Source organism: Aptenodytes forsteri, unplaced genomic scaffold, assembly GCF_000699145.1.
Source record: "Aptenodytes forsteri isolate BGI_AS27 unplaced genomic scaffold, ASM69914v1 Scaffold257, whole genome shotgun sequence".
NCBI classification, from domain to species: Eukaryota; Metazoa; Chordata; class Aves; order Sphenisciformes; family Spheniscidae; genus Aptenodytes; species Aptenodytes forsteri.
Genome location: NW_008795194.1, coordinates 4,814,090 through 4,839,263, shown reverse-complemented (window position 1 = coordinate 4,839,263; position 25,174 = coordinate 4,814,090). Strand labels below are relative to the sequence as shown.

At 36.9% G+C, this 25,174-nt stretch overlaps 1 protein-coding gene across 1 annotated transcript in view; it reads left to right on the top strand.

The window, feature by feature from the left end:
- Positions 1-387: 387 nt before the first annotated feature.
- The window catches only part of ZNF385B (zinc finger protein 385B), a 146,208-nt gene continuing 121,421 nt past the window's right edge, over positions 388-25,174 (top strand). Inside the window, exon 1 of the mRNA XM_009278622.1 lies at positions 388-688. Coding sequence (XP_009276897.1) covers positions 388-688 — 301 coding nt within the window. The remainder of the gene's footprint in view (positions 689-25,174) is intronic.

Below are 25,174 nucleotides of genomic sequence, written 5' to 3'. Positions count from 1 at the left end.
CTATGGGCATTGGAAAGTGAAAAGCTCTGGAACCAGTGTTTAGTGAGGCGGAGGAAATGTATTTGAAAATAACCTTAACCTCTGCTAGAGATGCAATAATAAACCTGCTTTAAAATAGAGAGCTTGCAGAACAAAATAATGAGTTGTTGTGAGCTGTCGTTGTGCGCAGACTGTGATATATTGCAAACTTATCATTTCTGAGCTCTGCGGTGTGTCACAAATGCGTTTATTTCTCTATTAAGCGACGCCTCTGCAATTTCGAACCTTATTTGTTGGAACTGGTCTTTGGTTCATGTTGTATAGCATTTTAAAAAAGAAAATGCTGATTTAGTAGTAAGCATTATTAGTTGGCTTCTAGTAACAATTTTGTCTGTTTGCTTTGTAGGTATGAAGCGTCCATTAAGTCCTGACCATGTCTTTGAAGATGGGATTATGAATCAACCAGCTGTTCTACGGGGCTTTGAAGAAAAAGGGCTGAGGAATGACAGACAGGACTATCAATTAAGCAAAGAAAAAAAGAAGATACTGTTTTCCTTCTGTGAAGTGTGCAATATACAGCTGAACTCTGCAGCACAAGCTCAAGTTCATTACAATGGGAAGTCTCACCTGAAAAGAGTGAAGCAGCTAAATAATGGAAAGCTCCCTACAAGTACAGCTCCTGGCACTTTGTTTGCAAGTACAAGCACAGGTACATGATTAGTATGAGATGTTGGATTTTGGTCAAGAGATCTGAGGAAGCTTTTAAGCTCTACCTTCCCCACCCAACATAACCGTTAAACTTAATATAAATTGATACTAGTAGTTAATAATAGTTTGCCATGTTCAGAATTACTGGTGTGTTTCTTTTCCTGTGAAGCCAACTTGTATTAAGGCAATATTGCATTAATGCATGATTAATGGCTGTGTTGGGCCTCATGTAGTTGAGACATGGTCTATTTAAAAGTAGCTGTTGTGGGTTTAAATAGTCATGTATTTTGTCATCTGCTTTTGTTCTCAAAACAAAGTTCTGGAAGGATGCTACAGGTACAGGAGAAGCTTTTAAAAGAAGTGTAGTGGTGGGAAGAGGAGGACGACAGCTGGAATTTACAGGCCTGGCCCTTTCATTGTTTCTGCTTTCAGTGGTCTGGGTTTTAATTACTCTCATTCAAGTGAGAAGTAATTTGAAATAATAATTTTTACTTACTGGGCAAAACAAAGGTCCCAAATACTTGGGCAAAATGCATTTTAACGTGTATAATGTAAAGGTGCAAACACATAATGTGCTTTTTTGCTAGGGTTTTTTATTTCAGTGTTAAGACTCAGCTCGTACCTATTCTGAGAAAAATGTAGTATTTCCTTACTTCTCTACACATATAGGAAAGTGAACACATGGAACAAATGATATGGTTGTAAGAGTAAGGATGCTGTGACTCTCCTTCCCTTTTTTAAGGGGTCCTGGTGTGCCATATGGTCTCTTGCTTTGATGTTCATAGTTTAAGGATTTTGCTGCAGGATTATCCTTTTTCTCTTCCAGATTGAAGAGAATTTGTTAGAGTACTTTAAGGATGCTTTTCTTACTGATAGTTGAAATAGATTCTTTGTTCCTTTCCATTTATCTTGTTAAAGAAAATTCAGGGGGGGTTGACATTCTGTAGAAGCCAAAAGGGCCCAAGTTGATCTTAAAAAGTATTCTTTACATCTTACGCAAGTATAGCAAGTCATCCTTTCTGGTTCTCAGATAAACAAAATGCTGCAGGTTTAAGGAATTATTGTCTAGAAGAAGCAAAAGTTGCTGTCTATTAACACACAGTATTGCTGAAGTAACATCTCAAATCTTCATGAAAAAAGTTTTATTAATTTTATTGGAGGTTTTTTTTATTAGCCACTTGAGGGGATTTGCTTTGGGGTTGTTTGTTTTTGTATAGAAACAGTCAAACTCTGCATTAAAGGGTTAAGCTTTTTCTTTTTTTTTTTTTCTGATTTTGATTTTGATTCTTGTTACCTGAATTCGACTTTTCTTGAAGTCTGTGGTATTGTTTTGTTTGGTTTAGCACCAAGTAGTGTAAGGGTATCACTTGGGTAAGGCCCGTGGTCCAAAAGATTAAATTCCTATTGAGTAACACCTAAATTACTTAATTGTGTGCATTCTTAAAATAACTTAATATCTATGAGACATTCTAATTTAATTTGAATTCCTCTGTGTGCTGATAGAAAACCTTTGAAATGTTTGCACTGTATGTTTTCTGTTGCTTTTTGTTAGCTGGACCCCTGCACCTGATGTCTTTGCTGTCATTCCTGGGGATCGCAGCTGATGCTCTGGCACCATTGCTCAAAGAATGCTCTGATGCTGAGAATATTTTACGTTTGCTGGAACACATGCTTTGGGGTTACTGTATAGCTTAGGAGTAAAAATTCATGTTTATTTGTGCTTTGTTCACTGATCTCTATATTAGACTATATCCTAAGTTATTTACTAGTTATGCTGGTCTATCCAGTGCACATTGAAATAGGCATTCTGTTTTCATAGCTGAAGGGTGTTGGTTTCATAGCATTTAAAAGAAAGAAATGCCTTGCATAGACAGTTTATTATTATTATTACATAGACAATTTAATATACTGCTTAAGAGCCAGTAGGAGAACAAGATTTACTGAAATGTAGTTCTCAAAGAACACTTTCCAAAGGTAAGTAGAAACTGATTTTCTTATAAATTGACATTATCCAGGCTCAGTTTTAATCCATGTCCCCTGGAGTGTTATTACCCCTTGTAATAGAAGTCTGCCTTTCCCATTTCTTTGGCTAACACTGTAAACAGAATTAATTATTATAACAATTATATTCATCTCACCTCATCAGTGAACAGACCTTATTCCACGTGTGAAGGAACCAAATAGCCCCTCTCATACTCCATTGTTATAACTACAATCCCTTCTAATGAACCAGGTAGTGAACAGTTCAGCACACCTCAGGAAGCTTTCTGTAAAGGTTCCTGCTAATCTGTGGTTGGAGTTTTCCTCTGTCTTCATAAGATGAATGTGAAATTAATAATATTTCTGCAGGAAAATAAGGTGACTATAAAATATACATGACTGTAAATACTCATTGACAGTACAGAAACCAGGATTACGGACCTGCCAGAACTGTCTTCATCCTGTGTGACAGAACTGATCTGTACACCATCACTGCCTCCAGCCTCCTTGGCTCTTGGTGGGCTTTCTTCCAAATGGGGATGAACACAAAGGAGTCATGAGACATTTTCATATTCATCGTCTTCTGAGGTCCTCTCTGACAGGTGGCCTCAGGTTGTTATAAAGCATCCTTTTAATTGTTGACTTCCACCGTGTTTTACAACTATAACCTCAGTTTGTTGCTTGTAACTTTCAGTAATAGGTAATGGTCCTTGTTGTACCGCTATTGAAAAGTTTACTAAGATTTGATAACTGTGGAATTCTAGGTCTTGGCAAAAATACTATACAATGTATAGATGAGGGGGGTTTATATATTGAAAGTCTAAATATCTTTTTAGAGATAACTTTAAAGGTGTTTTTTATATGTAGAGTAAGGGTACAATTGTCATAGATTTCAAAAGGTATTTAGCAACATATTTTTCTAAAAAGCCTACTCTGTTTCTATAGAGTCTTGTTTATTTTGCCTCCTCCACCCCATTAATGAAATCTAGAAGCTGTTTTGCTATTGTACCTGTACCTGCAATTTCAGTTACTTCATAGCAAGTAAAATTGCATATAAAATAAAGTTTACAGCTGCTTTTCTTTATATTGACCAAATTGAGAAATTAATTGACTAAATGAGAAGGCTTTGATGATTTGATCCACTCATTGAACTCCTCATTTTCTTTAGATTGGTGTTAAAAATTGTGTGTGAAGAAAACGGTATTCTACTGGAAAAGTACATTGCACACGATGTTAGAGCCTTCGCTATTGCTTATGTTAGTGATTGTTCATTACCATTCGTACCCATTCTGTCTTACTGCAGCTCAGGCTGAAGTTTGTCAGTGATACCATTCCCAAGGGCCATTCCTACCCTTGTGCCAGGCATATCTGATGTACGGCCAGGCTTCTGCCAGAAGGAAATAAATGAAGTTTCAGGAAAATAAGAAAGCGTGTATTTGCTTCTGCAGCTTGAATTGGAAATTATTTCAGTTATCTCCTATAAGCAGGAAAAGAAAGGGTAGTTTATTGCAGCCTTGGGGAAACGTATTGTGGAGTGGGTCTGTTAAAAGCTTTTCAGCAGCACGTCTTGCTGGAGCCTGCAGCGGCGATGTGACCTGACAGTCACAGCTTCTCGGGGTACCTGAAATCCCACCTGCCACCCTGAAAACAAGGGCTGAGGTATCTGCTCTTCAAAGGGAGAAGAACCAGTTTTAAGAGTATGGTACGAACTCTGCTAATTTAAGATTGCTTGCCTCCTTAGCTGCTTGACAGATAGCTAATGAGTTACTTGTTTAGGAAATAAAGATAGGAGGGGGCAGCATTTTGCAGGCAGGAAAGGCGGCGTGACTGCGGGATCGCAAGGCTTCCACGAGATGGTGCTGCAGCCCGGGCGATTGAGCGAATGAGCCACGGCCGTGGGTTTTGTTGGCTTGTTCTGCTACTATTATTTTCTTAAGCCTTTTTTATTAAGCAAGCTGACTGTAGGGATAACAGCGAGTTGTTTGTTAATATATGCTGTGGCCAGTTTTGTGGATGAGTTCGTTATATTTCCCCCAGTTCTCATTTGGAGATGACACCGATTTTGCTCCTTGAATTCTCATTACTTGTTCCCTGGGGTGGTATCTTGTGGTGAATCTCCTGATTCTCTCTCCTTTGCCCCCATGGGAACGGTTGGTGTAGTTTTAAGACTGAGTGTACTAGAAATACCTATCGAAGTCCAAATTTTACAGATCCCTGGAAATGGGTAGGGTAGTTTCATTTTTGTTACAGAAAGTGCCTGAATTCTAGAAACGGGCAAAGCAGAATCACTTTTTCCTGGGTCCTAGGCTGTTTTAAACAGCAAATGTGCTTTAGGGCCCAGATGCCTCTCATTAATGCCTGTTTGAAGATCTTTCTGTAGGTTTGGCTGGAAGTGAGATTGGGATGTCAGTCCTCTGGCAGTGTATTCTGGTAGCAGCTCTGCCTTTTTGCTCTTGAAATCTCTGACCTTGCAGGACAGTTTTGAAAATGTTGCGGGCCCCTATGCTGTGACTCTTTGTAGGGAAGAGTCCTACAGGTTAATGTGTTCCCTGTGATACTGAGGAAATAATCAGGATGATTTCCTGAGAGATTATCAACACACAGTTGTGCGATCTGGCTCACAGCAATGACAGCCAGGGATTTGTTAAACTAGCAAAATAAATACATAAATGACTAGACTTCTGTTGTGTTCATCACTTAGATCAGGTCACAAAAAGGGCTTGGTAATGCTAGTGCAAGGGAGAAGGTAAAACAGCAATCTTGGACATGGGAGAAGAACAAGGAAGTATGGAGAAGGCAGATCTTCACTTTTGGCAATAGAGATAAGAACTGCTTTGCCTCCTTGTGCGATGCCATATTAAACAGGAAGTCTAGGCATCCTTTCAGGTTAATGGAGGCAGGGAGGCTTACAATTAAAGTGCTCAGAATTATCCTTCAGAGGATCCATGGACTATATAGCTAACTTGCATGTTAGTTTGCCAAATGTCTAGAGTTAGGAAGTGTGAAGAGTGTCTTCAGCTATGTCAAATGAAATGGACCTTCTTAAATATCTGATTTAGATTAATAATTAATTTTCTAAGCATTTGACTTTTTCTTTCTCTCAAAAAGTAAAACTGACTATTGGTAGATGTTGAGAAATTATTCTGAAACTATTCCAGCTAGTCTTAAATCTACACGCCCACCTTTGGCCTGGTGCATATGAGGAAGACTTTTTTTTTTTAAAATGAAACTGTAAAAAATTACTTTGCCAGGAGACTAGGTCGGTGCAGGATTAAACGATGGTCTGTTACAACAGAAAGAAACTGCAGTGCATTACTCGGATTTCAGTGGAGTTTTTCCTTGGATTTTAATTGTCAGAAGAATCTGATCCTAAATGGAGGTCTTTGTATGTAGGTTTGAATCCTTAGCTGGGCCAAGACTAGCTTTCTGACAGGTAGCTTAGTTGCCATCTAAGACTGCTTTGTGCCAACTTAATGGAGAACAGAATTTTTGCTTACTTTAAGCCTCTTGATCTAGGTCCTCAAATTCCTTATCAATGTTTGTCTTTCATTTTTCTAAAAAAAAAGAACAAGGATAATCTGACTTTTATTACAGAAGATATTTATGAATTATTCTACCAAGTATTCAGAGGAATGCTAAGCAGCAACCAGAAGTATCTTGAAAAAGTTTGTGACCTGAGTCCTACTAAATGCGTGCGTGCATAGCTATAGAATTGGTGTGTAAGAGAAGAATTGGTGTGTATAGAGAAGAGGAGGAGGAGGATAGTAGAAAGCACTGTGAGCTTACTCTTTCTTGTGTTACGCCAAAGCTTTTTTTAGACTTGTAGAAGGTCAGTGCTTGTTCTGCCTTCCACATCTGCTGCCTACAGCCCAACCTTTTGGAAAGCAGTTTGAAAAAAGCTGCTGCTGTGGGGGCACAAAGTGGAGCAACGCTTCGGGGCTTTCTCCCTCTGCCCCCTGTGTGAAAGGGAGGTTGCTCCCCATTTTGCTATCCTATTTTACTACTCTATTTGGATTAGATTCTTTTGCTAAAAAGCAAAACTATTACCTTTTTCCAATATAATAATAATAATAATTTTAAAAAGAGTTACCTTTCTGTAATGCAACTTAGATCAGTGAGCTGTTGAGAAACTGTTAGTATTTTGCTTCTCACTACAGGATATGTTGACTTCTTTTCTTATTCAGTGGTCTTTTGAACGAGATTGCATTTGGTAGATGGTTCCACATTCTTTCCATCATTTGAGTATCTTCCACAACTTAAGAAATATGTAATGTTACATAAGTTAACATTTTTCTTACAATATGAAATGTATTTATGATAAGTGATTGCTATTTTTCTGTCACAGCAGTCATGATTAGCTGCTTTGAAATTAAAGGGATTTATTATATTGCTTTGGTGCACTTGATACTCCTTACAAAATGTTGATGATGAGAGTTAATATCAAGGGACAGAGCTGACATTAAAGATGGTTTCTTGTTTGCAAATAACTACAAACTGTATCTATAATACTTCATTCTCCATTTGAGTAGCTGCACTGTGAAAGTACTGGTAAAACTCATAAAAATAAGAAGTAGATGATATGTGTACTTACTGGTAGTCTTCAAGGAAAAAAAAATGGGAAGTTACTGTTTCATTGAGGTTGGTTGTTTTTAAGTAGTTGTCAAGTTGCATTAGAGCAAAACATTAAAAAATTCCCTAATGGAAAAAAGAAAACCCAACCTTTTTTTGAAGTTGGTAAAGGTTATCAGACCAATTATTTATTTGTAGCCTCCACTTCATTCTCTTGGAGGTGGGGAGCACACATGAATGACATTTGTAAGCAATCAAATGGAATATGTGGCTAGTATGGAAAAAAGCAGCTTATGGGGTGTGCTGCTTTGGGTGGAGTGGGGAAGGGTTTCAAACTAAAATTGGCTACCACAGTTGGCACTCTTTACCACTAGTTTGCATAAATATATTCTCGTATCAAAATTCTCTGCAAAATTCTTTCTTGGAGAGTTTAACCTGTCTTCAGGGGCAATTATGCTGTGGTAAAGAACCAGCATTTAAGACATCAGATAATCAGATGTTCTAGAGTCTAGGACCAAAAATACAGCTGCTCACCAGCCATGATTTCAAGCTAAGAATGGCTGCAGGAGTGGTGATGACACAACTTCTGCTCAGGTTGGGGGGTCTCCCTTGTCATTTAAACAGCCCAGCTCAATGGCCTGAGAACTACTGAAATTAGTTGAGTTTATGTTGCTGCGAGGATTTGTTCAGTCTCTTTGAAGGATATGATCCACAGTTTACAGGTGTGGACGGCTGAGATGAAAAGGGATCTATAAATGCAGAGTCATTGTTTTTATTCAGTATGCATTTCCAACAGTGATTTCTGTATTAAAATGACTGAAAAAAAATAATAAAGTCAAGATGTTTTTATTATTTTTATCTTGCAAAAGTAAATCAGATACTCTCTCTGTATGGTAAGTATCCTCATCTGGGATCAGATCCTGCCAAAATTTCTCTCATAGTTGTCTCATGACACAGTAGTATATTTGGATAACTGTACAGGTATTATAATAAAAACTCCAGTGTCTTTCTATTTCTTTGCAAACTTAACCTAGTTGTGATTACATCTGATTCTTATTATACTGTGTATCTCTGTGGGTGTGAGTATGCACAGCAACAGATGCCCTCTTACCTTTTTTGGGAAAGAAAATGTATGAAGTATCTGAAAAGACAAAAAGATTTACATAGTGGGAAGTCTGTGTGGGAGTAGGAAGAGCATGGATTTAATAAGCCATGGAGGTTTTTCATAGTATGTAATTAAAAATTATTGTTGGTTTTGAAAGAAAAAGGCATTGGCCGTGTAATGTCATGTTTTTAGTTGTTGATCTTTTTTTTGTTGTTGTTGTTGTTCAAATACTTAATCTGCTGGACTGTACAGATCTTTGCTGGGTCAGTATTCTAAAATTTTTCATCGAAATATTGATGCTTCTCTGTAATAGATATCCTATTTGTTTATATATAATAGACTTTGTTATGTGGTTAAAAAGTACTTATTTGTTCATTTGTATAATTGTAAATTAATCTTATTTAGAAAAGCTGTGAGGAATCATTAATTTTCATTGCTGGATTTTTTTCCAATAACGAACCCCATCACAATACAGGCTACTGATTCTCCTCTGTCTTGTGTTCATTGTAGAAAAGACAGAGCTATTTTTAACATTTACCCAGTCTAGATAGATGATTCTTCGTTCTGTGTGGTTTGGAGCTGAATCTGTAGAGCCTTTCATAATCATATCCTTTTTTTTAATGGTTCGTTTGAATTTTATCACTGTAGCTGATTCCATGCATTGATAATGAAGGCTTGGGTTGCCTGTTTCTCAGCATAAATTCACCTCAGACTTCTACTTTGACAGTGCTCTGTGTTTCGGTACGCATGAAGATACAGAACTGAAATTGCTTTGCTTTCTTTACAAATGACTCAGAGCGTGCTTGTCCTTCCCTAAAATGTTGCCAGCGTGTGAAGGATTTTCAATGAGCAATGCAATAAGCCGGCATCTGGGAAGGTTTGAGGCTGCACTGGTATAACAGTGTACTGTCACACAGATGATCAGGGCTGGAGCCAAGTCTCTGTAGCACCGTAGATCATATTGGTCACATACTGGAAGTTTTGTTTATGTAACTTGGTTGCTGTTTAAGCTGCTTAAATAGTATTGCCATAATGTGGAGTGGGATTCCCAGTAGAGGTGAGCATGATTTTTATTATTAAACTTCACTGAATTGCTTTGTGATATGATATTAAGAGTGGATGCTTACGTGTTTGGCATTATTTCTGTGTGCATGTCTTTGTGTTTTAGTTATTCCAGTGGAAAGGATAAGAAAAATGGCAAGGCATATAATGCATATTTTTCTTCTCATCTTATTTCAGTATTAAAAGTAACTCTAAATATGTGGCAAGCTCCCTTTTCTTGCTTGCTGTTTGCAGAGGGCACCTTTCCAGTAGGTGACTTCCTATGCATTTTAAATGTTTTTGGAACATGTCAGTAATGCTGTATTATTGTTATAGAAAGAAGCTAATTAGCAGTGTGACTAAATACCTCTTACCAGAGCTTGCTTTCTGGCTTGTTAAATCTCAAATTATAGTTATAATGATATGTAAAACGCAAGAGCTGTCGGATTCTTCAGATAAACTAAGAAAGTAAAGAATGAAATAAATTGTATACTGGATCTGACATCTTGCGTATGTCTGTCATTGTTAATATTGAAAGTTATAACCTGTCATGCCTAGGATAGCTTCCAGTAATTCACTTGCGCTGACAACTTGCTTTGAGAAGGGTATAAAATTACTGTCGCTTCTCCCTAACCAGTTAAATTTGAGATTTAGTGCACTAAGTTTTATTTAAGGGAACAAATAGTGTGCTAAAGGTAGCCTGTGAAGTTCTAGTAGTAAATCTTTAAGCTTGAGGGAAGCATTATCATAAACTAAATAGACTTTGTACCTATGTGTTTAAAAATAAAGTTTTTTATTGAGCATTTCACCCATAGCAGAACACAAAAAATTAGTTCCACTGAGTTACTTATTAAGCATTACTGTTCTGCTAATATGTTTAGTTTGTGGTGAGACCTATGATTATATTTGCGTTTGCTGATAGTAATTTTTTTAATAAAAGAAGGAAAGATGCTGAAAAATATTTATTAAAATGTTTTTCTTGCTTGCTATAGAAATGTCCATGCTTACTATGTAAAGACTGCTGTGAGGTTTTTTTTTTAATGAGGAACTAGGACAGCTCATGCATTTTCCTGCTAAATATATTTATGAGGCAGCTGTTTTATAGCTTTCAGCTCTAAAGTTATAGATAAGTGTGTATTTGTTTGACAGAAGATTCGAGAATTTCCATTTACTGCCAGTACATGTAAAGCTTGGCTAAGCAGACTGCATCAGGAGCACACACCATTTGTATTAGCCAATCTGTCTGCAAGTCCCAGGGCCACTATCTTGCTAGAAGCCACTGTGTGCTTTTGAAAGCATGAAATTAGTTTTATACTGAGCACATGGTCTCTTATTTAGCAGTTCTTTTTATGGTAATGGTCAACTTATGGTTCAGTGCCACAATTTTGGTGTTCTGTCAAAGCTGATAGCTTCTGCTAAGGTGTTCTTTAGAGATAAAAACAAACAAAACCCAAAACACACCCCCCACCCCCCACCCCCCCCCAAAAAAAAACAAAAACCAAAACCAACCAACCCCAACAAAAATGCGGTTTGTGGTGGGGATCTAGGGAGACCCTAATAAAGGAAAATTCTCCCCAATGACCTAAACTACTCACATTTCTGATAGCATTTTGGAGTTATTTTGTTGTAGTCTTTCAGATAACATTTGTAAGCATACGTTTGTCTTTTATGACATAAAATTACTAAATTCATTGTCACCTTCTTACACTTCATACAGAGTTTTATAATCACTTTGCAATAAGCTTTTTTTCATGACATGGAAAATTACTATCCCTTGATGCAAATTTGCTCTGTGTGCTTATTTAATGATCAAGGACAAAATACACTTGAAAAATGTATATGAAGCACCCTAAATACGTTTGTCTTTTATGACATAAAATTACTAAATTCATTGTCACCTTCTTACACTTCATACAGAGTTTTATAATCACTTTGCAATAAGCTTTTTTTCATGACATGGAAAATTACTATCCCTTGATGCAAATTTGCTCTGTGTGCTTATTTAATGATCAAGGACAAAATACACTTGAAAAATGTATATGAAGCACCCTAAACATTCAGGAGAGAAGCTTTTTAGAAAGCAATTTTAGAACATGTTACAGACTTCTCTCTTTCTTTGGAAATCCATAGGAGTCAAAATAAGTTGTTAGTAAATATCTTTGTAAAACCTCCTTTAATACATATAATTCATAAATTAATGAGCCAACTTTTTTAGCCGAGTTTCATTCTTGGAAGAGGGCATTCTAACTCTGCCAAATTGCTAACTGTTCCCTCACTAGCAGCTACCCTTAGTGAAAGATGAAGGTGGTTAACATCGTGCACTATTAGGCTTCACTTGGGTTACTTTGTCCAGTTTACATTAATCACTCATATATTAGGTAATTTTAAATTGCGCTCCATAATTCTGACTTGATCCTGCAATAAGCATTTTTTTAATGATACAGTATTTGCTGCTTTGCTAAGTTCTGTCTGCAAGGGGCAAAATTTGACTTTGTGTTTTGTGTGGAAGATGTGGTGGGCTCTAGAACTGGTAATGTTTCTTCTCTAATGGCTGAGGAGAGATCCTGATCAGCTACTGATATGCCTTCCTGGGAAAGCAGCAGCTGGAGGCCATAGCTTCCAGAAGTTTACTTAAGAAGTAAACTTAAGCTGGTGTACCAATTTTGTATTATTCCATCGTCATGGAGGAGGAAGAGGAGTAGAAGCTATGGAGACTACTGCTCTTTGAAAGACGCTTGGAAGGTGCAGCAGAGTATCACTTCAACAGAGCTCCTTTCTCAAAGCCATGTTGTTTGGATCATCCTGTAGTCACGAAGTAGATGCAGACTGATAGCTTGTTTTTTATATAGCTTTGAAAAAGAACAACTATTTCTGTCATTTTAGGACCTTTGAATAAATTTGCTTGCTATTCTTCAGTGTGTGTTTAAAGGCTACCAGGCAGAAAATATTGTTATGAACATTTGGAAAACAATGTGTGACGTGTCAGTACCATGACATATAAAACTTGTTTTATTTCTTTAAGTGCTTGAGCTAGAATGCCTCTCCTTGTCCTTATATTCTTTTGGGGATTCTTTTTATCCGTGCTTTTTATCGCTATAAATACAAGCTTGTCACATTTCAAGCTGGCTAGTTCTTTGTTCCAAGATGATGTTGTTTATAAGGTGCTTTCAGCTTCAAAGATCTTGCATCCTCTTCCAAGTGTCTTTATTGCTGCGTATTTCCCCTCCTGCCGTTTCACATTGGTAGGTAAAGTGAGAAGCAAGATCTAGTGTGCTAGTTACACTGGGCAAAACTACTTTGCTTCCTGGTAGGGAGCTCTACTGTTTCAAGAGCCATTTCTATATAAGGTTGCCAATTATCACATGGCACCATAATTTTAATTTCTTCTCCTTTAGAAGACATCAGTGTTAATGTATGGTGATCTTTTGCAGTTTGAGAGCGTTCGGGGGATAGCAGCTTCACTACTGCAAGGTTACTTACAAGGAGATTCTGAAGGAGAAGACGATACTGTAAGCTAAAAGGAAAAAATGATTGGGCAAGTGGTATGGGGTTGTGAGCAATTCCATGTTGATCACTTGACTTTGGGACCCAAGTCTAGCCAAGCTCTTCGTGGAAATCTTGAATTTGCCTTTTTTAGTGAAGGTCACTGTTGATTCCTTCCAGAGGAGCAGAGTAAACTGAGAGCTGTAGTTCACTGTGGCAGCCCTGTTGAAGCCCTGCTGCTGAAGATGGAGTTTATACACGTTTTTCCCTGTCTATAGGCTAAAGAGCCTATGTTCTGGAGGTCTCACCCAGAATGTTAAGCCAAGAAATTGTGTGTTTTTTCATACGCTTTCTGTTCTGTTGGATTCTGAGCAGTGCTCATAACATGTCTTTGAAGGGAAAATGAACTGAGTAACTTCCTTCTTTCATGCTTTTTGTCCCTGTAAGGATTTTTTTTTTTTTTTTTTTTGAAGTGAGGAAAGCAGGGTACTTTTTGATCTGCTTGTGTGTAAGGAGAGTGCTTTTGTATTGACACCAGCAGTTAGGGCAGATGAAAGGCTAAATTTCTTAGCCTTGGGTAGGTCCAAGACCTACCCTGAAAAAGTTTTTTGTCTGTGATTGAGCAGTGCAGATCTCAGGAGGAGATGAGGAAGTCTTTTTAATACTCTGTGAGTAGAGAAATACAGCTTCTTGAAGGACTGAGATTTTCAAATTCGTATAGTGTGCATCAGGAGCTACCTGAGGGAAAGGATATGACTGTGAAATCTCAGTGGGCAAACTTTTCCTGATAGGCAGCTTGTGAAAGTGTCAGACTTTTGACTGGACGAGAATTTGTGATATGATGCGTTTGGTGATACCACTTGTTAGTGTATGCGGTTGCTCTGGATGGTGTACGAGATCTGTGTTCAGATCACCTGTGTTCAGGTGATTAAAGGATGTTTCCAGGTCTAGGGACTTCTGAGGTTGTGGTGGTGTGTTCTTTTTTGATTTTTTTTTTTGTTTGTTTTGTTAGCTGTTCACTTGGGCAATATTTATACTTTTACTGAGCTAGAAGAAGAGGCAGAGGGAGCAGGTCTCTAGTGTGCTGGTTTCCCTTTTGTTCTCTTCAAGCGTTCTGTAATGACATAATTAGAAGTCAGAACATATGATCTGGAAGTTTGTGACTTCCACCCAGGGGCCTCCATTTTCTTTCTTTAGGATACTTCATAGTAGGGGGAGCGGAGAGAGAAACGGGAGGGAAGAAATCCATGAAGGAATTGTCTGTCTTTCTGCTCACACTGGATTCAAAATTTTCACATATGTGCGATCTCCTCTTGCTCAGCCTAGGGTGTTTGCAATGATGACATCCTGAAATGTTTTGTTTTGTAATAGGTAGAAAGAAACCATAGTTCTGGGACTGAGCATTTAAATATGAACAGAAAAGGAGGCTTTTTTTTAGTCAGCAGAACACACTTAAATGGAGAAATGTTCACTTAATGGAACATGGAGAAAATAAAGAGGTGAGGAAGATTTCTAGGCTTTTGAGTGGCACATCTGGATAAAAAGTCACAGAAATCACTTCATCAAGAAAAAGCAGACTAGTTGGAAAGAACTGAAGTTTATTGTTAGGAATTGCAATTAGTGTATTGTGGCCAGCTTTGTTAGTGGTACCATTGAAACCTAATATGTCTTTAGTAAGGTTCTGAATAGTAAAAATCCATCCTCTATTAAATAATCATTGTAGCAACCTCTTTTTAAGGAAACATAATAGCACTTGGCACCTGTGTACCCAGGTTACTTCTGAAAATAAGCTTTTCAGTCACTTTGTCTGGTGAGCAGGACACAGGCTTTCACAAAAGCCAAAGCTGGAACACCAGAAGTTTATTTGCTGCAGATTAAATCATGATGAAAACATCCTCAGGCTTTTTTGTAGACATGATTATAAAGAATGCTTACATGAAAGTGATGTAGTACCAGATTTTTTGTTAATAACTGTTGACAGAAACAAGGAAAACTCTGTCAGAAACAAGTAAAAATATTATTGTCCCTTCATTTTGTTTGTCATTTGCAAACACTTGTCCATTTTAATAATTTATTCTCTCTAACAAGTATTTCTCCTTTGAGGGAAAATCCCCCCCCCCCCCCGGACCAAACAAGTCAAATGACTTTGTTTTAGAGATTACTTCAGATTACCTTTGCTGGAAAAAACTATTTGAGTTGACATTGTTCTCTTAATTGTGTACTAGACTTGTACTCTGGAAGTTATTGTCATTGCATGGTATCTGTGCTGTTCCTATCCTTCTGTAGGTAATGTTTCTCAATTGGATAATCCATGAAGCTTAAAATCCAAATCAATAAAGTAATAGTTTACCAGCAGCTAATGAATTAAGTCTGTGTTCTAGTTATGCTTTGTAAGGAAATACCCATGAATATCTGGGTGACAAAGCTATTTACTTAAAATACTTTATAAATCCCAAATTTTAGAAGATTTCTGTTTCAAATAGTGTTTGGTACTTAGTGTTTCATATTGTTCACTAACGGTTATTCAGTTAAGAGGAACAAACAGCCTGTTTCTCGATAAGTATATCAGGATACCCACCAGCAAAGAACTGGTAAAAATGAGAAAAGTATAACTCATGGAAAGATTAGTTTGAAATATGTATCCAAACTATTAAGTAATTATGAAAAAAAGCTTTGAATTGACATAATTTCATATGTGATTTGTGAAGTACAGGTATATAATTGTAATTTTGAATTTATAAACAGATACTGGATTTGTAAACATTTGTCAAATAGTTTGACCAGCTTTTACCCAAAACTGTCATGTTGTTCACAACATGATATTTATTCATTGATCAAGCCCAAGTTTACTAGAGTCTTCTGAGAAATGGGACAAAATGGAATGAGCTATTGCAAGAATGGATAAAAGCCGCTGGGGATTTCCATGTTCTGCAGGTGCTCTGCAACCTAAACACACGGCTTCTCCTGCTGTCTTTCATGCACACGCTCACTTGTTGAAAAGATGTTAGTGGGCTTGGTGGTGAAGAGGGAGAGATTTGGGTTAGAGCTTAAGTATGATGTACCAATTAACTCAAGAAGTAAATTAAAGTAAGAGGAAGGAATTTGTGAGAGCAGAAGGCATTGCTGCATCCTGATGCATGAAATGAAACAGCAACGTGGCTGGAGTCAGGGTGTTCCAGACTTTTCAAAGGCCACCTACCCTCACACGTGCGTTTTATCTGAGACTTTAGTGATGATTATTTATGCACCTAAGGTTGAATGTTTGTGTAAGTGTTCACAGGTCGTTTGGTATGGTTTGTGAATAGGAGTTTGAATTGGGGCAGAAGAAAACACAGCTTCTGGCTGTTGAAAATATGGTCTTAAAAAAGGTTGCATTAAGAAGTAACACATGATATTTTTTGGGGTAGGCCTAAAGAAATACTACTTGAAGAGGTGCCCACTGGATTTTGGGTTGTTTTTTTTTGTTGTTGTTGTTCTGTTTTTCACTTTCTGGCTGCTAGTTTGATCAGTTCCCTTATTTTCCTGCCTGCAGAAAGTGAAGCTAATGTGAGGTGTGCAGCAGTGCAGTACTCTGCCCCAGAAGGTGGGGGTGCTGGAGCATCCCAGGGTTTTGTCGCCATCAACTGTGCTTGTAAACTGGAAGTGAAGTTGATCACAGCTGAAGAGGCAAATGACTAGACAGTGTGAATTCTGTGGTGTATTTTGGGGGTTTTGTTTTGGTTTTTAATTTAAAACTTTTTTTAAATCTAGAAAACCTTGTGGATAAAACTTGTTTTGAGGAAGTGCACAATTCATCAGAAAAATAATTCTGAAGAAATGCACAAACATTTTATTTTTTTAAGTATTTTGTGTTTCTTTATATTTTTATAGCAAGAGACTAGTATTTGAATAAATATGGTGTACTTCACCTTTTTATCTGTGTTTAGAAACACAGTTTAATATACCAACCTGTTTTATCATCAGAAGTCCATTTTATGTGTAATAGGCATGTTATTAAATAAACCAAAATTCAAAAGGTTAAAAATAGCTTTATAAATAATATTTTTGTCAGATGATTTAATTTGTATTGTCATTGTTTCAAGTAAAACTTCCAGCCACCTTTACTGAAGCCTCTTTTGAAGAGAAGCTTTGTTGAGTTCTTTAATTGCTGGTGTGGGTTTCTTTGGGTGGTGGTCTCTTTTTTATATAAGAAATATATTTGAAGGGCCGTTAATTTAGTGAATACCAAACATCACTGAAATTTAAATTTAATTTGAAATTGAAGTTATATATTTCAGTCGCATTTTATGTCGAGACTCCAATGGCAGAAGGAAAGAGCAGGTTTTAGTGGATAATGATCCCGTCTGTTGCACGTTATTGCACTGGACATCTACCCTGGCAAAGACAGGCCCCGTGTTTACAATCACGATGTGCTTATTTTTTGCTTAAATTCTTGGGAGGTGATGGAATGACAGACACATACTTTCTGCCTTAGACTAAATGCAGTTATTTTTCCATCTTTTTACAGTTTTGCTTCAGAAATATTTGTTACGATTATCCAGACTTGAAGTCAGTGGATGAATTGGGCAAATAAAGCTATCTATACTTTTAAAGTATTTCTACTTCATACTGTTTTCTTCATTTGAAAACCTGGGGTTGCTTTGATAGGTAGCAAGCATACTACCCTGATTGCTTCCAGTCTTCCCTTTGCAAGGTTGATGCAATGCATCAAAGTTACTTTAACTGCTTTAAATAACTAAGAAGAATCCTAATAACAGAAATTGTCATGCATTAATTGAGTAACTATGGAGTGGAGAGCGTGTTCTTTCTGCTGGTTGCCGATTAGCAGGCTGTTCGACTGCTCAGAGTCTCATTCATCCCGTATGAGGGGTTATCATTCTCAGAACCAACAGCTGCACACTACGCAGAAGGGAGCTGATCCAGCCCCTCTGAAAGAGGCTGTGCCTTGTTAGTTCAACACCGATCCCTCTGTGGTAAAGGCATACTGCTGGAAAAACATGAGGAGTTTAGAAAGGCTGGATGAGGTGCCCATGTACAAGATATGGAGCATGCATGGAATCTGGGTGAAAAAATGGCAATTTTTATTCTGTCTTGAGTGGTCAAAAACATCTAGCTAGAAATGATATATCCTAAAATGTGTCAGAATAGCAGCTTTTAGTGGGTAGTTGAGTGGTGATAATCTGCAAGAAACTGATATGCTACTGTAAATACGCTACCTATCCTGAAATTGAAATCCCTTTACTCACTATATTATTTTCTAAGCAATCTATTGCATGAACATGTTTGTTGCCTACCTTTAATAGAGTTTTAGGGTCAGTAGAAATTGTACTGCAAACTGAAGGTTTCAGGTGTTACATAGTTGTTAAAAGCAACAACCAGTAACAGTGCAGACTTGCAGTGGAGGACTCTTTGAAGGAACAGTCTTGTAGAAATGGTCGGGGGTTTTTTGTCTGTTTTTGTTTCTTTGATCTTGTTGCTGAACGTTAGTGGAACATGACAGTACTGTTGTGGTGTAGAGCAATCAGCCGCCAGAGTGAAGTGAAGTGAAGTCTGAAGGGACATCTACCAATTAACTGAAAATAATGAAAAAAATCTTCTTGTTACACTAATCAAAGTGAACTTGTTACCAAGAAATTTAGAAGTCAACAAATTTGTAAGCCATGTATGGTCTAGCTTGACTCTTCTGGTATAAACAAAATCTTACTCAGTGCATCCACTGGCGCTTATAGACTCTGAGGACTAAAGAAATCACCGAGTCTTATCTCCTGTGCAATACCAGACAAAATAATCTCAAGCATTAATTCCTTCACTAGAAGAAATTGCTTTCCCTAACATGCTTGTGCTTGCTGTTAAGTCCAATAAATCTGCAGTTGAACTAGAACACATTATTTAGAAAAACATCCGAGTTCAATTTAAGGACTTCAACAGTGTAACAAGTAAATTCATCACATCCTGAATTGTTTAAATAACCCCTTACCTTTGCAGTTAAGAAACTGCATCTTGCTGCCAATTTGAATTTTCTAATTATGAGCCAGGTGGTGCCTTTTCTTCCCTACTATTAAAGAACTCTTATTATTAGATACATTCTCCTTTTAAAATGGCAAGGTAGCTTGATTTAAAGTCCAGCACTGTTTGAATTAAGTGTGCAATTACAAACACAGATCATGTAACATCTGGAAAGAGTGTGTATTACTTTTTTGTTTTAATAACATGGTTCGCATCAGTGGTTTCAGTGACTCTGATGAACCAGAACAACAACTTTGCCTCCGCAATAGTGGTCTGGTGGGTCCTGGTTTTTAAAGTCTCCACAACATACTCTTAACAGTAACAAACACTCTTTCAGCCAGAACCAAGTTCATAAAGCCCTCTTTCTTAGCATCAAGTTAGGAGCATGATACCAATACTTCTCAAGATTTTTCTGGACTTTTGCTGTCTTTTCCTCTCCTCCAGTTAATTTTCAGCTGGCATCACTTTTCTCAGTGAGCACTCATGAAAGGACAAGTCGTTTTCCAGGTCAAATCCCTTGCTTATGGTATACACTGCTTGTTTTCCTCTCCTGTAGAGGTTGGCCTCCGTTTCTAAAACTGTATGTTAAATACTGAAAGGCAGCCATGCAGCAGCTGTATGTCCACTTCTTGATACCATCCAGGATGTGCAGTGACCTTTGTCACCCAAAGTTATTTTACTGATTGTTTCATTTTCTTTGCAAATGCATGAAGCTTAATATCAAGGGTGGTGGTGGTGTAGTTTTAGTCTGATTTCCTTTATATGGGGTGTGCTTATTTCACCTAATTTTCTTGGTATTAATTTCAAAGACTTTTATTTATCTAAAGCATACCTTCAGTGAAGATGCAGAAAATGGGGAATACAGAATCTTCTGCCTATTTCCTAACCAGCTTGTAAAGACACTGCATATATGATTTACCTGACAAGTATTTTCTTACAGTTTTACCTGAAGTTTTGTAACTATCGGTAATCTTAACAATGTAAATAATTTTGTTGAGCCTTTGTCTTTTTTGGTACACTAGTACTAGTACCTGACAGGCATGTCCATTAGCCATTGTCTTTTTCCCACTGCATTGGGACTGTTTAGAGACACTATCATACAGTGTTGTCTTCAGACTATTATCCTTGGGATGTCTTTAACTCCTTTGGAGCATGTCCCCAGCACCCACATCCACCTATCCATAAAGACTTCTTTCTGTAGTTTGTGGTAAGAGTTGGAAGCACAGCGTAAGCAGACTAATTTATTTGGATGACTAATTCCTTCCTGTTTTACTTAAGGTAAAATTCTTACAGTTTACTTGCACAAAATTGTCTTGACAAGATGTTGCTGTTAACAGGCTTGCTCTTAAGCCCGTGACTGTAATACATAATACTAATCTTTCTGATATCTTGCAAGCTGGTGTTCAGGATTTCCGACTCCAAAAAGTGTGCTGCCAGAATATGGCTTTTTTTTTTCCTGATACCAAACTTTTGCCCACAGAAGTGGGAGTAGAAAAGCTCTATGAATTTAAGTATTACTTGGAATTTATTTCTGTAATTTCTGTATTGCTTGCAAATTTGACCTTTATCTAAGCTCTTCTCACTTCTGCGTCAGGATGACCCCTCATCCATACATGTACCTGTAGTCAGGGTTTTGAGAGTGCTGTCCGTGAACAAATACAAAAATACATTGCAACTTTGTATTATAATAACTGAAAATCACAGCGTGGTTTGAATTAAAAAAGGAAGTTGTTTTGTAGCATTATCTAAAGTGGAAACACTCAAACTAAAACAAAAGTAGAGTTCTGCTCTTCTGCACATCATTGAACGTCTGGGAAGGCTGGTCACTTCTGAATTGCTTGCTTTTTTTCCTGCTGTGTAAGCCCTCCCTCTGCTTCCCCCTACTGAAGTTAAGTAGTTACCCCAGGTCGGTTACTTTTTTTTCTGAAACATCATCTTACACTCTTGTAGTCTAAATTGAAATTTTATGTAATCACATGGTAGTATTTTTCCCCTCATATTTTTCTTTTAGTGTCAGAGTTTATAACTGATTTTTCTCTACAGTGAAGTAAAAATGTGGTGTGCTTTCCTGTGACTTAGGTTTCTTCAGCTGCAGAATTAACTTAAGTTTAACATGTATAAAGTTTTTTTGTTTTTTTTTTAATAAATAACTGTTCAGGTCTTTTTTTTTTTTATGACAAACCTAATGTTGCCTATTCTGCTTCATGTTTCAGCTCTGAGAGTATCTGAGTATTTTGAAACACAGTTTTGGAAGTTGCTAGTAACTGCTGAACAAAAAGACTTCTTTTTTGGTAAATAAAACAGTTACAGAATCTGAGAAGTTGGAAGGAAAATATTTTCATCTAAGGTAGTGAGCTTGGCTTGGTTCCTCTAAAATGACAACACATAGAAGTGTTTTTCCTCTTTTTGTCGTCCATCAGCCCCATGTACATCTGAGGCTTCTGATCTTTGCTTAAGCTACTGTTAAGTTTTCATTATAAATGTGCCACCTACTGGAGCAGAAGGCCTATCAGCAAGTATTTATTAATATTATCTTCTCCCAGACACATTTGCATAGTAATTTCTTGCTAGATTCCTGCACTTCTGGTTGTCAAACCTACACTGCTTCTTTTCAGCCTCACCATAGGGTATGAAAATGGTAATAAGAATTGGAGAGGATGTGGAGCATGGAGGCTTAATAAAATGCCTTTTAAAAAAAAAATTGATATAATGAATTATAATGAAAAATACCTGCCTGCCAATGAATGTACAATAAGGAAATCTTACATACGTAGGTACTGTATTCTTGATTTCAAGATGAAAAAAATCATGTAGTTGTTCAATATAGCCTTGTAGCAAAAAGAAACTTTAACCAAGATTTTAGTTTACACTGTGGTTTTTTGTTGTTGTTTTTAAAACAAATCTTCAGCCTTGTCTTGGCACAGGACTAGTCGTGATCATCTTTACAAATGAGAGGCATTTTGCTCAGTTTGTTTTCTTTTATGTTATAGTAATTAACGGAATGATTATTTGTATTGCAGGCGTGTCTTAAGATCCACAGTTTTATTATGCTAGACTTGTACAGAATTATGATAAAGACATATCCCCAAAATTTTAAAGTCTGCTTTGAAACATAATGCATGAAGACAGGGGAGCACATTGGAAGAAGAGAATGATCTAGAAACAATCACTCTGCTAAAGTCAGGTGATTTCCTTGATGTTTCTCATGGAAGTGAATGTTTTTTTTGGCAACACTTCATTATATCATAATAGAAAAATGGCTAATGTATGAACAAGAACAAGCAGAGCAGCGATTAATCTGTTTTGCTGCATATTAAATTTGTGTGTTCCTGTAGGACAGTCTTTGGCTTGGGCAGGGTTGCTTTTTTTTTTAATGGGCTAAACACAGTGTAGCCGATATGTTAATGATACAGCTATAAAAAACTGGTGTTTTTCTTTATACAAGTTGCTAGCTGTTTCTTTCCATGCCTTGCAAGTAAAACTCAGCCATGAGGGCGTTTGCTTTTGAAAAGGAAGAATGAATCAATGAACCACCCTTAGAAAACGAGTACGCAGTCTAACAGGCTATGAAGAATGAAATAGGAAGCGTCAGAGACCTCCTAACTCCCTATCTCAGGTTGTGATGCATGTTGCATGCGTCCAGGTTTTCAGCAACCCAATTCCAGGTCCTCAATGTTAAATGCAGAGTGTCCAAATTTTATGCTTGCTGAATCTTAAACTTCTGTTATATTTCAATAGAAATATAAATATGCAATTGCATAAATTTGGAGTTTTTTAACATGGATTTGTACGCTGCTTGTTCATTCTTTCCATCTGTCAAATGCTGTTAAACTATTTTTTGATCTGGAGATGTTGGGATGGTGTTAAGCATTTGGTCCGTATATCGTAGATAAATAGAATGTAACTACGAGAGACTGTCAAGGAAGTTGGAATGACCGCTGATAGGGCTACATGGTATGTCTGGGATGGCACAGTAATTGGAAGGAGCTAGTAGCAGGATGTTTTCCTTCAAGTTTGGCACCTATTTCTCCGTGCTTAAGGGGGAAATTGAATTTCTTAGTCATAGGTATTTGTTGCATGAATTCTCTTTTCACTTGTTTATTTGATAATTGATCGGCCAATTTCATATTGCTGGGTGAAGGAAATTTAGCTTTGTTAAGGTGTTTTCTGATGTGTGCAACAGAACTATTTCCAAAACATTCATTTTTTTGAAATATATTTTCTTGGCTTTATTTGTGTCAAATTTGTGAACAAAAGCTTGCACATTCATTTTTCAGTGCTACATGAACAAAGAAAAGACATATTGAAGGGCTCAGTGAATTAATAGCTTTAAATGACTTGGAGATCCTATATAATATAATATATATAATATAATTATATATAATTTAATATATAATAATTTAATATAACTTATATAATATAAATTGATTCTGATTTTTATTTTCCCATTACGGAACTATCTTTGTCTTAAGCTGCTTCCTTGGAGAGAATAAGCTTTAGGTTGTTTGGTTTTTTTTTTTCCTTCTCATGACTCACCTGCTTTTATGTTGAGTAGTCCTCCTTGTGGAAAATATAAATGACTTTTTTTTTTTTTCTTTTCTTCCCCTTTTCTGTTAGGCGACTGAGTGTAATCTTCTACAGTTTTGTGAAACAGACCAGGCTATATGTTTGGCATTGCTCCAGGTAGTGAGCACTTGGAGTGAGCTGGGGCAGTGCTTCAGGAAACATGCTGCTTGCAGGAACAGGGCTCACATTTCCATTGGCTGGAAAAGTAGGAACATCAGCTGGAGTCATTAATATCGTTGTCTTTAGGGGTGCCTGTAGCTGTTCTGCCTACTTTCCCAGAATGGGACACTGAAGCCAGTAAATAAGGCAATAAAATATTTCACAGTTAATAAATCTCACACACCAAAAGAAAATAAGATCTAAGCAGTTCTAAGAACATGATTCTTTCAAATGTTAGGAGATTGAGGTCATATAGAAAGGGCATGGATAAAGAAAAACTGCTATTTTTATAGGAGGCGGTAAAGATTGTATCACAGGAAACTTCTGAAATGCTTTTAAACATTTCAATAATGAAAAAAACAGAAAAGGGAAGTAAGGCCTAAGCAATGTCTGAAAGTGAAAACACTTAAAGTACGTGAATGTAACTCAAGGAAATACCTGAGTGCAAGAACATATCCCAAGGAGATGTTAGAAATAAGCGGAGTACACTATTACAGAACTGAAAAATAAAAAAAAAAAATCAAGTTCTGCATGCAGTTTTATGGGCATGTGGAACTGATTCAAGGCCTATTTCTTCATAGCTGGGCTTTCAAGGATAAAGAAATGACCTAATCTATTATTGAAACCGTTGTTCAAAGCATGATTTGGTTTTTTTTCAGAATGATTTGGTCATTAGTCTTTTGTCTAATGGGTTAAATCAGCAGTGTTTCAATTTATAATCTTTTATAGGGATATGTATGCTTGTACCCAGTATATGCACATGTAGAGTTAAAAAATAACTAAAGATAATTCCAGAGTACAAAACTGAGGTGGGCTGAGAAGTGCTATACTAATCGTCTAAGCAGTGATAGATGATTTCAGTGAATTGCAATTAATTTAGAATTGTGTGTATTCATAATGAGAGCATAAATTATTTGGTTCTCACTTCAGTTTATTTCCTGCTATGCCTAAGCAGAGGAAATATGCTTGGGAATATGTGGAATTCAGGACCACAGGATCAAGCAAGAGTGGAAAAGACATGCTAGTAGAAGTCACTGAGAGAGATATGTAACACCTGGATGCCTTTCATAGAATATTGCAGCATCTTAATTACAGCTGTTCAAAAATATGGCAAGCTTTTTGTAACATTAACATAAACTACTAAAAAATAAATCTTTCTGGAGGAACATCTGGAAGTGTTTTGAAAGTCAAAAGTTTGAGTCTTTGACTAGCTCAAATAATGATGCTTTTCTAGGGTAACCTCAAAATAAGCAGGTTTTTTTCCCATTTGTATGTTGTAACCATAAATAAAACTACAATTTTATTTGTCTGCCAACCAATAAGAATTGTTTGCTAGTTACTTTTCAGTTGTTGATATGTAAGCTAAACAAGTGTGTATAAAATTATAATATGTTCTATTCATGATATTATACACTCCTTATCGCTGTCATACCAAATGCCCTTAGAATTACTTTGAGATGTTTTGAGCATTTTTTGTGTGCAGTTCTTCCTTCCTGTGTACAGGAGGAAACTGCAAGGAAGGTTTTATGAAGTAAATGCATAAAGGTATATGATATATTTGGGGGGGGGGGGGTTTTG